The following is a 15,078-nucleotide window of genomic DNA, read 5'->3' as shown; positions in this document are numbered from 1 at the left end:
CTGGAAGTTTTAAACCTCGAGTTTGAAGGGACGAACGGTACAGGTTTGAGGCGGCGAACGGTACAGATTTTGCCACGTAGGAGTTGATGCCGACCCCTCCCAAGACCGGCTTTACCCTCTATTTTTTTTTTTTAAATTTCAACGGCCATATTTTTGCTTATTAAGTAGGGTGGTGACTACTGTGCACTACCAATTTTCTCCTCCCTTTTTACTTTTAATTTTTTTTCTTTTTCTTTTGTATTTGGATTTTTGAAATTTTAATTTCAATAAAAACGAAATGATTTTGTAATTATGGTGCCGTTTTTTCACTAATGGAAAAGTAAGAGCATATCACAATCCACTAAGGGTTGATTTGGAATTGTGATGTTTTCAAAAAAATGCAATTTATTAAAAAATTTGGAACATTAAATATATTTGGTAAATAAAAAAAATACTTTTTAAAAAACTACTGTTAATGAAAATAGAAAAACATATAAAAGAAAAAGCAGGGTCTATCATGCTTTAAAAATAAATAAAAAATTATTTCAAAGCATATAATCAATGTTCATTTAATGAAATTTTCAAATGGTAAATATACCCTCACATGTTTTACAAAATACAATTTTTATCCCTACGTTATTGTCTTTGACAATTATTATATGACATTAAATACCATATATTTTTTTAGTCATTTAACATATTCTAAACAATTTATATAAAAGTTTACGAAATACTCAAACACCACGCGCTCGTTTGGATGTGCTTTTAAAATGACTGAAAGCGCTTTTAGAGAAAATGTTTTTGGGTTCCAAAAGTACTTTAAGTGCTTTCTACAAGAAGCACCAGTTATGTGCTTCTCCCAGGAAGTACTTTAAGTGATTTTCCAGGATTTACTAACATTTTCACTAAGTATTGTTTTCAAAAATATTTTCACCAAAAGCACTTTCAGTCATTTTAAAAGCACATCCAAACGAGCTCTACTTCTTTTATTAAAAGCACTTACAAAATAAATAAATAAATAAAAAGAAGTTTACCAAACACTCAACATATTTATTTTATAATTGTTTATTCTCACAGCACAACAAAAGCAGTGTTTTTAAAAAACACAACAATACCAAACTAGCCCTAACTATTGTCCTTCGGTTCACCAACTTTTATGAGATTTGAGACTTTTTGTTCATATTGTATAGATAAATAAAAATATTATCAAAAGTTTAATTTATATAAATAATAACAAACTTAATATTTATGAGCTGAAACTAGGGGTAGGCGTGGGTTGGTTTGGATCGGTTTTAGGCCAAAATTGAAATCAAACCAACCGACTTGGTTAGACCAAAATTGTAAACCAAAACAGATCAAGCTGGGTCTAAAGTCAATCAAGTCAATTAACCGATAGTGACGGGTTAGTTTGGATCGATTCTCAATTTGTGTGAAGACATAAATACATAACAAATTTATCTCCCAAAAGCTACATAATGTAGCACCAATATGAGTGATTGGTCAAAGGAAAGCACAAATGAAGCAGCCCAATGAGAGCACCAAAGCAACAAAGCTGGTTTCTCCAAATGGTCCCTTTGTTCTTCTCCAAAGGGACTCAAATTAATCAGGTTTAGTTTTCATGTGGTAGAAACATGGTAACTAGTAAATAACTAACCATTCATATTACTATACGTATTAATTATGCTTAAAAATAAAATTTAATATATGTGTTGGTTCGGTTAATTGTACCATAAAAATTTGGGGAACCGATTACCAAACCAATTAAGGTAAGTGCGGTTCGGTTTAACCACTAAAAATTAAAAAATTAAAAATAAAAATAAAATAAAAACTAAAAACCAAGCTGATGGTGCAGTTCAAGCGGTTTAATTGGTTTTTTTTTATTTTTTTTAAGAATAAATTGTAGCAATAGTCCATCAACTTTAATCAAATTGAAGCAATGGTCCTTCAACTAAAAATCAATTCCATTGGTCCCTCGAACTCATCAAAATGTGTAGTTATGATCCTTTTCGTCAACTTCATTAGAATTTTGTCAAAATAAGTTATGTTGGAAGGACCATTGCTACAATTGAGATCCCTGACCATTGCTACAATTGGGGTCCCTCAACTCATCAAAACGTGTAGCTATGGTCATTTTCGTCAACTTCGTCAGAATTTTGTCAAAATGAGTTATGTTAGAATGACCATTGCTACAATTGGGTTAAAGTTGAAGGACCATTGCTCCAATTGGGTCAAAGTTGAGGGATTATTTCTCGAGTTGGATTAAAGTTGAGGGACCAATGGTAATGGATTTTTAGTTGAGGGACCTTAGCTGCACATTTTGATGAGTTGAAGGACCAATAGTAATGAATTTTTAGTTGAGAGGCCATTACTCCAATTGAGTTAAATTTAAGGGACCGTTGCTACAATTTACTCTTTTTTTAAATGCCCGACCCTAGCTGAAATCAATGTTTGAAATTTCCATTAAAACATCGGAAAATCAGAGAAAGATATGGAAATTGAGGGTGAAGCCCGTATCGGATGAACTCTTAAATTTCTAAAATCGACAAGTTTCGTTGATCTAGACATATCGGTTGAACATCAACAAATTACCATTTGCCATTCTCTATAGTTTCATTTTAATTTTCAAATTTTTAGCAAACCTCAAAAATTTCTATCGAAGGCAACCAATATTGATATGTCAATTGATATTTACATAAATTTGCATATCTATATTTCAAACGATATCAATATTTTAAACACTGGTTGAAACTCATAAATTGCATATAACAAGATTGACTAGAGAAACATTTTTGAAATTTGCATTTGAAAGAGTACACGATATTATTTTTAGAGTGTTTTTAGCAACAATTCTTAGTGGACGACAATATATGTGAGGGAATAAATCAATTATGACCTTGAAATGATCGTTTTTTCCTTTTTTTTTTTTTTTTTTTTTTGTGAATAAAGGGATGAAGACACCTGAGATGAACTAATACATAGCATTAATAACAATAGAGCAGCCCATAAGGGCGCCTACCAGATCATCCTTTAGATGTTGCATAAGCCATTGGGAAGGAAAATGAAAATAATACAACCCAAGGTCCAAATTGTAGCTCCATTTGGCTAGCTGATCTGCAACATTGTTCACTTCCCTGAAAATATGCTTTAGCTCACAATGCTCAATTCTTCTTATCAAATCCCTGCATCTCTTCAAAAGGATAGCAAGGGGGTGAAAGGTATCTTGCACCACCTGTTTCAATAGTAATACAGCAAAGGAAGATTCCATCTCGATGAATAACTTTGATATGCCTTTTTTCAATAGCAAGCTGAAGTTCGAAATACAAACCCCAAACTTCAGCTTTATAATCTGCCCTTGCCCTAGATTAATAAAAAAACCTCCCAAGCAAACACCATTGTGGTCACAGAGAATTCCTCCAACATTGATGTTGCTCGAAACCATTTTATTAGAGCCATCCACATTCAACTTGTGCTAGCCAAAAATAGGAGGCACCCACTTCAACATAACATGCATCCGAGAATGTGGTTTATCAATTTTTAGAAGGAAATCCATCCATTCAGATGCAACTCCAATAATAACCTTTTTAGGATCACTAGGGAGGGAGAAATCCACATCAAAAATCTGATGGGTCCTCCATTTCCAGATATACCAGCAAGCAAAGACAAATAAACAATTCCATGCTATCTTGTCAGACCACATTATCTTGGACGTCACGTTAGCCATCAACCAAGCTTTCAAGTCCAAATTAAAAGTATTGCGCATTTGAGAAGGAATCCGTAGAATATCTCAAATGCATTCAGCTCTACAACATTCGCTTATAATATGCGTGATGGTCTCCAAAGGCCAAGAACAAAGGTTGCAAAAGGAATCTACAGTTGAGTTTCTTTTGATTCTTTGCTCATTAGTAAGTAACTTACCTTGACCAATAAGGCGGAGGAAGAATCTAAGTTTGGGAGGGAATTGTGGGAGTCCAAATCCCACCAATAAAAAACAGATCGTTCGTTTAAAGTAGGAGTGGTTATTTTGGTGAAGATATTAGTAGGAGGAAATATATTGCAAATGTACGTTTGATTGATTCAAAAATGCAAGACGTGTTACCTACATTATTAAATGATCATTTAAAATGTCACCACCTACCAAATTGGTGTCGGCAATCACCAGATTGAGTAACAAGGCATCAAAATTACCAAATTCCTAATAGTTTGAATAATTTACCACTCACTTGCATGATTTTTTTTTATATATAGTTTAACTCCATCCATAAAACTAGCCACATCTTCAAATATTGGTAAAAAAAAAAAAAAAAAAAAAAAAAGGAGGAAAGGATAATAAAACTTGAATTATATTAATGAATTACTGTAATATATGACAATTTAAGAAAAGAAATTGGAATTAAAATAAAAAAAGGAAAAGTGAGAAGTGGAAGAATAAAACTACGGTTATTACTTTTATGCCCATATTTTTTTCTCTAATATTTTCTTTCCGTTATGTGTGAAAAGGTGTAATGGTAATTTCATAGTTTTTGCTTGACACGAAATTTTATTAATACGTAATTTAGATGCTATATTACTATTTAAAACGAAGCAAAAAAATAAAAAAATAAAAAAACAAGTAAACAAATAACAAGCTTATTTTATAGCTAAGAGAGACTATCAAAAAGCAATTGTGCTAATAATCCCTACTATAATCTCTAGAGTATTGCACAAATTTTTTATCCCAAAACAGGTTCGTGCCGATGACTCGATAACTCTTGCGAAGCTCCAAATTCCGGCGACCACCGGAATTATCATCGGTCTCGTGAAGCTCAAAAACAAGAACTAGGACAACCTTCTCACAGCCTGTTTATCTGCACCCCTTCAACAATTAAGATGTCGGACTTGAGAAGCTTTTTGGCACTAGAGGAAGATTTTACATTTTCTGTATCCTCCTTCTCCGGCAGGACACAAAAGTTGAGAGCGTGACTCTCCACCTTCAAAAAAAAAACTCCCAAGATGATCAGCTGATTCCGTTACAATGATAAGAAAACAAACTGCTTAATGAACTGAATGAAAACCCTACACTAAAAAAATTACGAAAAAAAAAACGGAGCATACCAAATCACGAGGCATTCCTTGCCCCAACTTCAAGTATGGATAGTACTTCATCTTCACAGAATCCAACTTCTTCTTCAGAGAATTGTTCCAGTGATTTTTTATGGCATTGTCTGTCCTGTTCACCATGAGTATAGATATATCAAGACTGTTGCAGGTGCACGAGAGTAAAAGGAAGAAAGTCCTGGCACACCAGTAGTAGCAATGCAAAATATCGGCATACCTTCCAGGCAAGAACTTCGTTATCTCTGCCCATTGGTTCCCGTAAATTTGATGAGCACGAATCAGAGCAAACTCCTCGGCCTGTGTCCATGCGTCTTTCTTTATGGCAGGATTAAGATGATTATGCCACCTAAAAGTAGTTCAAACACGGTAAGAAAAAGAAAGAAATCCTAGATCAGGATTGTACTAATATAGTCATCCACAAAAGATCCTGTTATCATACCTTTCCCGACACTGCTTACCAATACGTCCAGGTAAATGCTGTGCAATACTGCACCAATCTTTTGGGCCATATTTTTCCACCCACTCAATAATAATATCATCCTCCTAATCAATTGTGGAGAGACAAATAGATAGGAAACATTTCATATAAAAAGAAAAATGTGTTGAACCGACAGAAACTCTCAAAAAAAACAAAATGAGGTCAGGGAAAGAACACAAAAACAAGATGCAAGTAGTGCAATACCTCTTTAGACCATGGACCTTTGACCATTTTTGGATTCAAGACTTTCTGCCATCTATGTAGGCATTGCGTATCAGTCCGACCATTGAAACACTCGGCTACAAATGCCCAAGTATGCAATTAAACAATGTGCTGAAAGTATAAAGATAAAAAAGTAGCATTGACTGAGATAAACATGATTAGTCTCATGACATGCTAATAAAGATGGACACATCAGTAATAGAATAATACCAATTTTTTTCCAATTCTTTCCTTTAAAACGCTCAACTGCCCTCCGCAAGATCTCATCCTGAATACACAATGAATAGATTATGTGCACCACATATTCCATAAAGAAAGAGGAATAAAGAACGAACAAGAAATATGCATATAACTAAGAAAAAGTATTAAAACAAAAATGCAGTGAATTCAACAGCAACTTTTCACATCAGGTGTTATAAGCACCAAACCATAAACTCGAGCACCTTGTTTGATAGCATGTTCCATTAAAAGATAATTTACCTCTTCAGGTGTCCACTGTCCTTTCGTAGAACGCCTTATAGGCCCACTAGTCCTCCTACAAAAGAGTTGTTTAAATATTAGACAAAAATTGAGTCCTAACACTAAATTCTCAGTTTATGAGAATTTTACCATACTAAAACAGAAGGAAAGATGAGAGAGAGATTCTGAAACATGGAAGATATTGAATCAACAAGGGCCAACTGCTAAGAAAAGGTGCTAAGAACCAATGAAAATATGCACTTCAGTTAACAGTTTTGCAAAAGCACTGAACAGATCCCTGTTGTACATTATCCTTGTTTCATTTAATTGGAGAGGACCGAGTACGCTGACAGCAATAACCACGATCCTAATCACTATTATTAAACTGTTGAATGAAGCAAATTTTCAATAGAATTACCCATGAATAACTTGAACATTCTGAATACTGTCACAGAGCTCTTCCGAAGGAGTAGAATTCAAGTCAAGCTGCATAACCGGATCCTACACCACGACACTCTCCAGTATTTGGACTCCTAAGCATTATAATCACCCTAAGCAATGGTAGGACCAACCTTGTTGCACACAAGACCTGCAAACTGCAAAAACACAAGAAATTACGAGACATTAAGCACAAAATCAACGATGAAATCATATTAAGAAATGAATAATAGTTAATCCGAACTCAATTGTGGTTTGATTCAGGCAAGTTAATTCCAAACTTAATCAAAGTTGGCACACAAAAACAAAACATTCACCAAATTCTATCCACTACAACTTCAAAAAATGAGTCCTCGATTTCAAACTGGAAAAGAGGATTGATTAAATTTGTAAATTGATTGTATCAAACTCAAATTTAACTGAAAATCAATAACAAAATTTGGTCAAAACCCAGGATATTAAGTCCTCCCATACTTAGAAATTATCAAGCAATTAAATTCAAACAAACCCATTACACACACACACACACACAAAGGTTAAATTTCTGAACCGGGAAAGCCTCAATTAAGGATTTCAATCAAAAAAAGAAGATTTCAAATTTAGTGAAATGAAAACCCTAAAGCACTGACCCAAATGAGCTTGGAAGAGCAACAGAGATTTCACGGAGACGGAGAGTCGACGAAGTGATTGCAACAAAGCAAATTTGAAGATCGAAACGAAAAAATGGAAGATTTGAAAAGAGATCTGCAGAACAGTGCAGAGAGAGAGACAGGTCCGTATTCAAACGTGAAGGGGGGATAGAACGAACGGTGGAGTTTAAAGGTCGAACAGGTTTGATAGAACCAACGGTGCAGATAAAGGTCGTCCAAGTTTAAAGGGTAAATTACAATATACGCTCTCAGGTTTGAGATAGATTTCAATTCCTTACAACATTTTTAAAACATTTCACTTTCACACCTCACGTACTATTTTATTTCAATATAATATATCCGTTACATTTTTCATCCATTGATCCGTTAAAAGTTGACGTAGCTATCACATTTGTGTTAAAATAATTTTTTATACATTAAAAATATTATAATATTAACCCTATTTAAAAATAAATTAAAAATTAAAAAAATTAAAAATAAAAAAGCAAAAACCAGAAAAACCCAAACCCAGAAATCTTTCCCCGCAACCCCACATCCCACCCCCTACCCATCTCTTCCTTCCTGTCCATCCATCCCCTCCACCCGAGCACCCCTTAGCGCGGGTCCCACCTCGACCTCTCTCTCTCTCTCTCTCCCCTCTGTAAAATGTGGAATTTGAGATGCGGGTGTGGTTTTTAAGGTCTAGTGTTTGAGATCTTGGAGGGTAAAAAAACGACGTTGAATCATTACGCCATGGACAAAGCAACTCGCACAGTGTTTTACAAGACACGGTGTCACATTGCGAGGCCCTACACTCCCAATTACCCTCCTCAACAAATTCATAATGTTCTTGAATTTCAAGTTAATCAACCCCATGTTTTGCTTAATCACTCAATTACCCAACTTCAACGACTTCCTTCTCTTCGACCCTTCCAACCTTAACCTCTCCTACCTCGCCTCCCCCAACCTCCTGCCATGTTTCTTGAGTCCAATGACTCCTCGGGGGGCCAACCACCCAACCCTTTCTCCTCGACCCCCAAGCCCACTGCTTCCTCTAGCTCCACCGCCACTGCTACCCACCTCCGGAGCCTCTCTGTTAACTCTGACTTTTTCGACAACCTGGGCAGGACTCTCTACTAGTTTGGGGGTTAGGTTATTAGGGTTTCAGAGTGGGGATTTTGTAAATGGGTTGGTTGGTGTGTAGAATTAGGTATGTAAGTGCTTCAATAGGGATGAACTGCTGGCTGAGCAGGGGATTTTGTAAATGGGAGTTGTAGAGAGGTGAGGGGGAAGGAAGGGGATATGGGTTCGGGTTTTTTTTTATTTTTTATTTTTTATAAATAGGGTTAATATTATAATATTTTTAATGTATAAAAAAATAAATAAATAATTGCCATGTGGCAGCCACATCAACTAGAAAATGTAACGGGTGTATTATATTGAAATAAAATAGTACGTGAGGTATGAAAGTGAAATGTTTTAAAGATATTGTAAGGAATTGAAATCGACATCAAATCTGAGGGGTAAAATGTAATTTACCCAAGTTTAAATGTATGAATGGATGTCGGACTTTGCAATATAAATTGGGGGTGTGTTACCAACACACTCCTATTTATTTCTTACATACTCCTTGTTAATTTATATCATTTGATCGTCATCAATTCATAAAAAGTGTGTTGATATCATACCCCTATAAATTATGGGTAATGTTAAGGAAACTAAATTTGCAAACTAAATGATGTGTCACCAATAGGAATAAGCACGTCTATCAATGTTTAAGTAATAAATCAATCATCAACTTCTATGTCTCTTAGTTTCCAAAACTTGTATTTACAAATTTAATTTCTCTAACATTACCCATAAAATATTGCAGAATAACGCTTGTACTAAAAAAACACCTGGTTTACTATGAGATTTTTTTATTTGATGTTATTGCATATGCTTAAATTTGTATAAAATAATATAAGCTGTTATTAGTATTTAAAAAATTATTCGATGACATAAGAAAGAAAGAATGTACACATGAAAATAATGTTTTTGTATTGTCAATAGCGACTCCATTAACTTTGTTTTAATCCATGCTTATAGGAGAACAAAAAGATTTCGATATTAAAGTGAGTATTAGAGAGAACAAGGGGACAGTTAAAGAATTAGGTGGGAATTTGTTTGACATACGATTTAATAATCTGCATTAAATTCATTTAAATTACAGAAAGAAATAGATTCTCTTCATATTCGAACATCCTAACATGAATCGGAATTGATTTTTTGAGACTCATGTCTTTTGCCTCAGTCTATGCTCAATTACTCTCTTTCAAAACTTCATTGTATGACTCATTAACTTAAGGTTGGTTTGGGATCGTGGTGCTTTAAAAAAAAAAAAAAAAAAAAAAAACTAACTTATTAAAAAAATCTGCAACATTAAATATATTTGGTAAAACAAATTTTTTTTTAAAAAAAAAAAAAAAAAAAAAAAAAACTGCTATCAATGAAAATAGGAAAGCATAAAAAAAAAATAGAAGCATAATCTACCATGCTTCTAAAAAAATGCTTTTTTTTTTTTAGTAATGCTATTCTCATCACAATTTTATACCACACTTCTTTACCATCTTAGGTGGTAGATGAGTTAGACAAGCTACATCATTTAATTTCAATCTTTTTATTAATTAAAATCCTTAAATAATATTAGGTGGAAGAATAAGACTTCTCGTATACCGTAATTATCATTTAATTAACAATCTTTTTATTAATTATTGATTAACATTGTGATTAAATGCTAATTAATTTAAATGAAGTGACTGTCCAACTCATTTGCCATCTCAGATGGTAAATAAATGTGGTATAAATTTGTGGTAAGAATATCATTATTGTTTTTTTTTTTCAAAGGACATGTATACCCCCCCCCCCACATGTTTTGCAAAATTACAATCTTTGCCAATACATTATTGTCTTTGACAATTATTATATCACATTAAATACTATATTATTTTTAGTTATTTAATATATTCAAAGAAATTTATTTAAAAGTTTACTAAACACTCAGACACTGTTTTTTTTTTTTATTAAATGAACTATTACAAAAAAATGTTTACCAAATACTTAATAACTTTATTTTACAACTATTTATTCTCATAATATAAATAGTTTTTTTTTTTTTTTTAAAGCACAACAATACTTGTAATCCTTGAAGAACTTTTAATTTGGCTTGAATATTTCTTATGAACCCAAAATTTGATATGAATGCATATAAATTGTAACATGGGGAAGGTTGAAAACAAAACTCAAAAATCTTTTAGGGCAGTTTGGTACTCTACGTGATGCCAACAGGCTCTAATTTTTTTTTTTTAGGGTAAATTACAAAAAACTACCTCAACTATTGGGTCATTAACAATTTCATACCTCGTTTTAAAAAAGTTTCAATGTCATACCGTATCTTTCAAAATTGTTGCAATGTCATACCTTCCGTCAGTTGTCTGTCAATTCCTCTATTAAATGCTAACGTGGCGTGACACACTTTCTATTAAAAACTTGAAATAAAAAAAAAAAAAAAACCAACCCCCTGCAACCCAGAAGAAGAATAATAAGAAGGAAAAAAAACCCAAACCAAGCTCAGTTCGAAGAAAAAAAAAAACCCAAACCAAACTCAGTTCGCCCCCCCCACCCCAACCCAAAAAAAAAATACCAAACCCAGTTCGTCCCCTCCCTCCAAAACCCAACCCCCTGCAACCCAGGAAGAAGGAGAAGAAGATGGATTTTTTATTTTATTTTTATTTTATTTTTATTTCTCTTTCTCTGGGTTGCGGTTTGGGCTCGAGTGGAAGGGGGAGGAAGATGCGAAAGATGGATGCACAGAGGAGATGGAGGATGGGTTGCGGGTTGGGCTCTGGTTTTTGTTTTTTTTTTTTCCTCCTTCTGGGTTACAGGGGGTTGGGTTTTTTTTTTTGTTTTTTTAAATATTTAGTTAATATTTAATTAATATTTTTAATTGTTTTTTATATGTTTTTTAAAAAAAATAGACCCCATCTTATGCCACGTCAACATTTAACAAAGGAATTGACAATCAACTGACGAAAGGTATGACATTGCAACAAATTCGAAAGATACGGTATTACATTGAAACTTTTTAAAGACAAGGTATGAAACTGTTAATAACCCAATAGTTAAGGTAATTTTTTGTAATTTGCCTTTTTTTTTAATAATTCACCAGATTCACCAATAAGATTTTCTGAGAATTTCCATAAAACTAGCCAGTTCTTCAAATATAGGTAATTAATTAGTTTATGGAGAAATCAAGAAAGGTTGAGGAAAATAAACTATAAAATTATATTATTCATGTTACACAGATAAGTACTAGAACAATATTACTGTTCGTAACGAAGCAAAAATTACCAAGCTTTTTTATAGCTAAGAGAGACCAGCCTCTATCGAAAACGTATAGCACAAAATTGATCCAAAAACATGATCGAGGGGATGGCTCTCGTGTAGATCAAAATTTGCGGACTTTATTGGGGCGACCACCGGATTTATCATTGTCTCTTGAGCGGCCTTTCCACCCACCTCGATGGTGCTTGCCTCCCCTGGTAAGCACAAACACAAATCGAAAAATAAGAAATGGGAACTCATGATCCGGGGAGAAAACTAGGGCGCTGATAGGGCGTGTGTAGAATTTAAAACTAACCTTCCTCCACGGTGGTTCTTACTATCGCGGAATTTTTCTTGGTTGCCACGGAAAAGGCTCCAGTACTCCTTTTCCGCCTCACCTGAAAGATTGGCAAGCAGAACAACATTCAATACAAGAGGAGGAAACTAGTATTCATGACGCATCAAGCTCCAGGATATAACCACTATAAATGAAATAAAGGTAAAAGTTGCTGCTTACCACTGACTGGTTCCAAAGTAGCGATGAAATTCTTCACAGCCAGACCTCCTTGCTCGGTAAAGACTGCAGCTGCACGTGCTTTCTGAGCTGCTTCAGGTTCTTCAAACCGAATGTATCCTGATTCTTCTCCGATCTTGAAATCAATGTACTTCACATGACAGAAACGGGTGTGAAAATGTCAGAACAAATCATCAGAATACACTCAACCATGATGAACACAAAGAATCTACCTACAAATTGTTAAAGAGTACCATAATTAATAACGCACTGCATAAAGAAATCCAAGCCATAAAGTAATGAGAATAATTGTGATACCTTTACGGTGCCAAACTTTTCAAAGACAGCCTTCAAATCCTCACGCAAAACGACATCCATGTTATCTTTGTATGCGGCAGCATTCAATCTTTCTTCCTTCTCTCCACCCTTTGGAACGGAACCTTCTGAAGACTTTTCCCCATCTCCAGTTTCCTTCACGTCATCCAAACTATTTTTCTCATCAGAATTTTCCTTATCCTTAGCATCCTCTCCAGAAACTTCTACATCTTCATTAGCTACTTTAACATCTTCTGACACCTTATTTTCTGTTTCTTCACTAGTACCATTTGTACTACCATTAGCATTGTCCGGCGCACCACTAACCACTGCAGGACCTTTGCCGGACAAGCTCTTTAACGTGAATGCAACAATCAAGCCTTTAGGGTAGCTGTAACATCATAAGACAAGTTAATCAGGTTAAACACCCAAAGAAGAAAAATATGGAAATCAAAATAAGTGTATCCACTTACTCAGCTTCAGCTTTCGGGTTATTCTTGCCCTTCGTACTTGTAACAGGTCGAGCCTCATATTCCTTTACCTCTCTTTCTCTATCGGCATCAAAATCCCTCCTGAATCACACATACTCTTTTAGAACATGCAGATATACAAACAGGGACTCGTAAGAACAAAAATTACAGAATCATAACAAATACAAAAAAATATATTTGTTAAGCTGCATTTCGTATGAAACAAAAACAAGATGACAGAGGAGAAAATTACATTATAAAAGAACCAGATTTGTTTTATTTCAATTACCTGCCAATGCCCTTTTGTATTGTCATAACCTAATTAAACAAAATTGAAAAAAAAATAAAAAATAAAAAATAAACAGATTTTCTGTATGACAAAGGTATGCAAGAAGTGAAACTTACTTCGGCTTCAGTTCTAACTTAACACCTGCACATTCCAAAGGTTGCTCCAAAATCTTATTGGCTTCTTCCTCAGTTGAAAACTCAACCAAAGCAGTGCCACAGAGTAGCTTTTTGTCGGCAACATGGCGAGGCAGCCTCACGCTGTTAAGCTGAAACAATTGAGAACAAATTCTTACAAATGCAACATTAATAGAAAGCACAAATCTTTTTACAAAATACTGAAATACGAAAAGATAGCAAGCAACAGTAATTCAATGCCACTTAATGATGGTGCAGCAACCAATACCTTGGCAAATTGCCTAAAAAAAGTTTCGACATCTTCAAGCTTCACATCAAACGCAAACGGTGAAGCAGCTACCGTTCTTATGTCAACCTGCTCTATCACCTCCTCCGGCTTCAGCATTTCATTAGCCCTACCAACCTTTGTCCCTAAAACACATAAACACGATTTATTCGTCTTCGCCCAGAAACCAATTTTGTTAATATAAAGCAGCATTGCATTTGTAGTTGCATTCTAGTGATTACGAACAGGGAGCTCACCGTCTTCCGAAAGTTTTAAAGTGGCAGATAGTCGAAGCGTTTCGGCAACGGCCTTTATGATAGCTTCGGGGACACTGTCCGGCTTCACATCCCCCAAACTTAGATGATTTCTCATCCGACTAAACGAGCATATCAGAGCCAAGCTAACCACTAACGGTCAAATTCAAGGTCAACTCAAAACCCAGAAATCCAAACCCTAAAAAAAATTACACTACAAATTAATTTAATTAGACTTGAAAAACCCAGAAATTTGATAAAGTAAGGATACGTCCGTCTTCGCCTTCACTAATCGTTTTACTGAGAAAATCGTCCCTCGGAAGGTTGCTGTCGCTGAAGTAAAACTCGACCTAAAAATTACAAAATCGAGTTTTTCAGGGAAAAATTAAAAAAAAAAAAATCTGAAATTTGATAAACTCGAACAAAATCGATCAAAATTTGGGAGCGTTTGAACACCGAACCTGGCGGATCACTTTCTTCGAGGTTTCTTCGTCCAAAGAAGGCGTCGCCATTGTTAGGAGGAGAGAGAAAGAGAGAATGACTGTGTGAAACTGTTGTTTCGCTTCCGAACAGCGAGAGGGAACAGAGGAGAGAGAGGGATTCTAGGGTTTTGGAGGGGGATATTTTCAGCGTCGTTTGGGCTTCTTCAGTTTGTTTTTCGGTTCAAGTAGTTTTTAAGTGGGCTTTACTTATGGCTTGTTTGTCGTCCAGTTCTCTGCTCCGAGATGCTCCAGTTTTCTGCCACGTAAGCATATAGGAGAGTTGGGACCCACCAGGGTCAAAGGCTGTAGAGAGAGGCGGGCATCAAATCCCCTGCTGTACTGCAGTTTAGCTTTGGATTCTGTTCCGATCAAATGCTTGAAGATCACACGTACTCACGTGAGGTGACACACACCGTGCTAAATGTTCAGCATTTCCTCGCATTAATCTCTCCCACGTTAAATTCTTCCTTTTTTTGGGCGTATTACGTTAAAATCTTCCTTTTTCTGGCCTTTTATCTTAAAATAGTCTCGAAATTAGTATAATCTTTCGCTTTGGTCTATGATAATGGAAATCGATAAAAGTTAGTTCAGATTTTAAATGATGCATGTATTTGAATGCTGCACCGCCAGATAGTTGTGACAAAATTCATCTCTCTATAGATACGTTTGAGTTCACGCAGCAAGAACAGAGCAA

At 34.9% G+C, this 15,078-nt stretch overlaps 2 protein-coding genes across 3 annotated transcripts; both read right to left on the bottom strand.

Moving 5' to 3' along the window:
* Window positions 1–4,589: 4,589 nt before the first annotated feature.
* Window positions 4,590–7,458, bottom strand: LOC137717544 (transcription factor MYB3R-1). 2 transcript variants are annotated; one of them, XM_068456940.2, is made up of 9 exons: window positions 7,300–7,458; window positions 6,651–6,828; window positions 6,254–6,308; window positions 5,984–6,041; window positions 5,756–5,850; window positions 5,513–5,616; window positions 5,291–5,419; window positions 5,071–5,185; window positions 4,590–4,946 (listed from the first exon to the last, which is right to left on the bottom strand). In XM_068456940.2, exons 2-9 carry the CDS (start codon window positions 6,722–6,724, stop codon window positions 4,809–4,811), a joined length of 768 nt encoding a protein of 255 aa, XP_068313041.2. In that variant the 5' UTR covers window positions 6,725–6,828; window positions 7,300–7,458; the 3' UTR covers window positions 4,590–4,808. The 2 variants fall into 2 exon arrangements, with proteins under 2 accessions (XP_068313041.2, XP_068313042.1); XM_068456941.2 differs by having other exon boundaries at window positions 5,071–5,180.
* A 4,140-nt stretch (window positions 7,459–11,598) lies between these two features.
* LOC137717694 (la protein 1) lies at window positions 11,599–14,567 on the bottom strand. Its single transcript, XM_068457138.2, has 10 exons — window positions 14,364–14,567; window positions 14,174–14,252; window positions 13,906–14,055; window positions 13,652–13,794; window positions 13,366–13,514; window positions 12,964–13,062; window positions 12,494–12,881; window positions 12,179–12,326; window positions 11,978–12,059; window positions 11,599–11,876 (listed from the first exon to the last, which is right to left on the bottom strand). Exons 1-10 carry the CDS (start codon window positions 14,412–14,414, stop codon window positions 11,786–11,788), a joined length of 1,380 nt encoding a protein of 459 aa, XP_068313239.2. The 5' UTR covers window positions 14,415–14,567; the 3' UTR covers window positions 11,599–11,785.
* Between the last annotated feature and the right edge of the window lie 511 nt (window positions 14,568–15,078).

This window comes from Pyrus communis, chromosome 8 (genome assembly GCF_041283825.1).
Source record: "Pyrus communis isolate YQ-2024b chromosome 8, ASM4128382v1, whole genome shotgun sequence".
Classification (NCBI taxonomy): domain Eukaryota; kingdom Viridiplantae; phylum Streptophyta; class Magnoliopsida; order Rosales; family Rosaceae; genus Pyrus; species Pyrus communis.
Note: the sequence above shows the minus strand (reverse complement) of the source record. Positions and strands in the feature narration are given on the sequence as shown.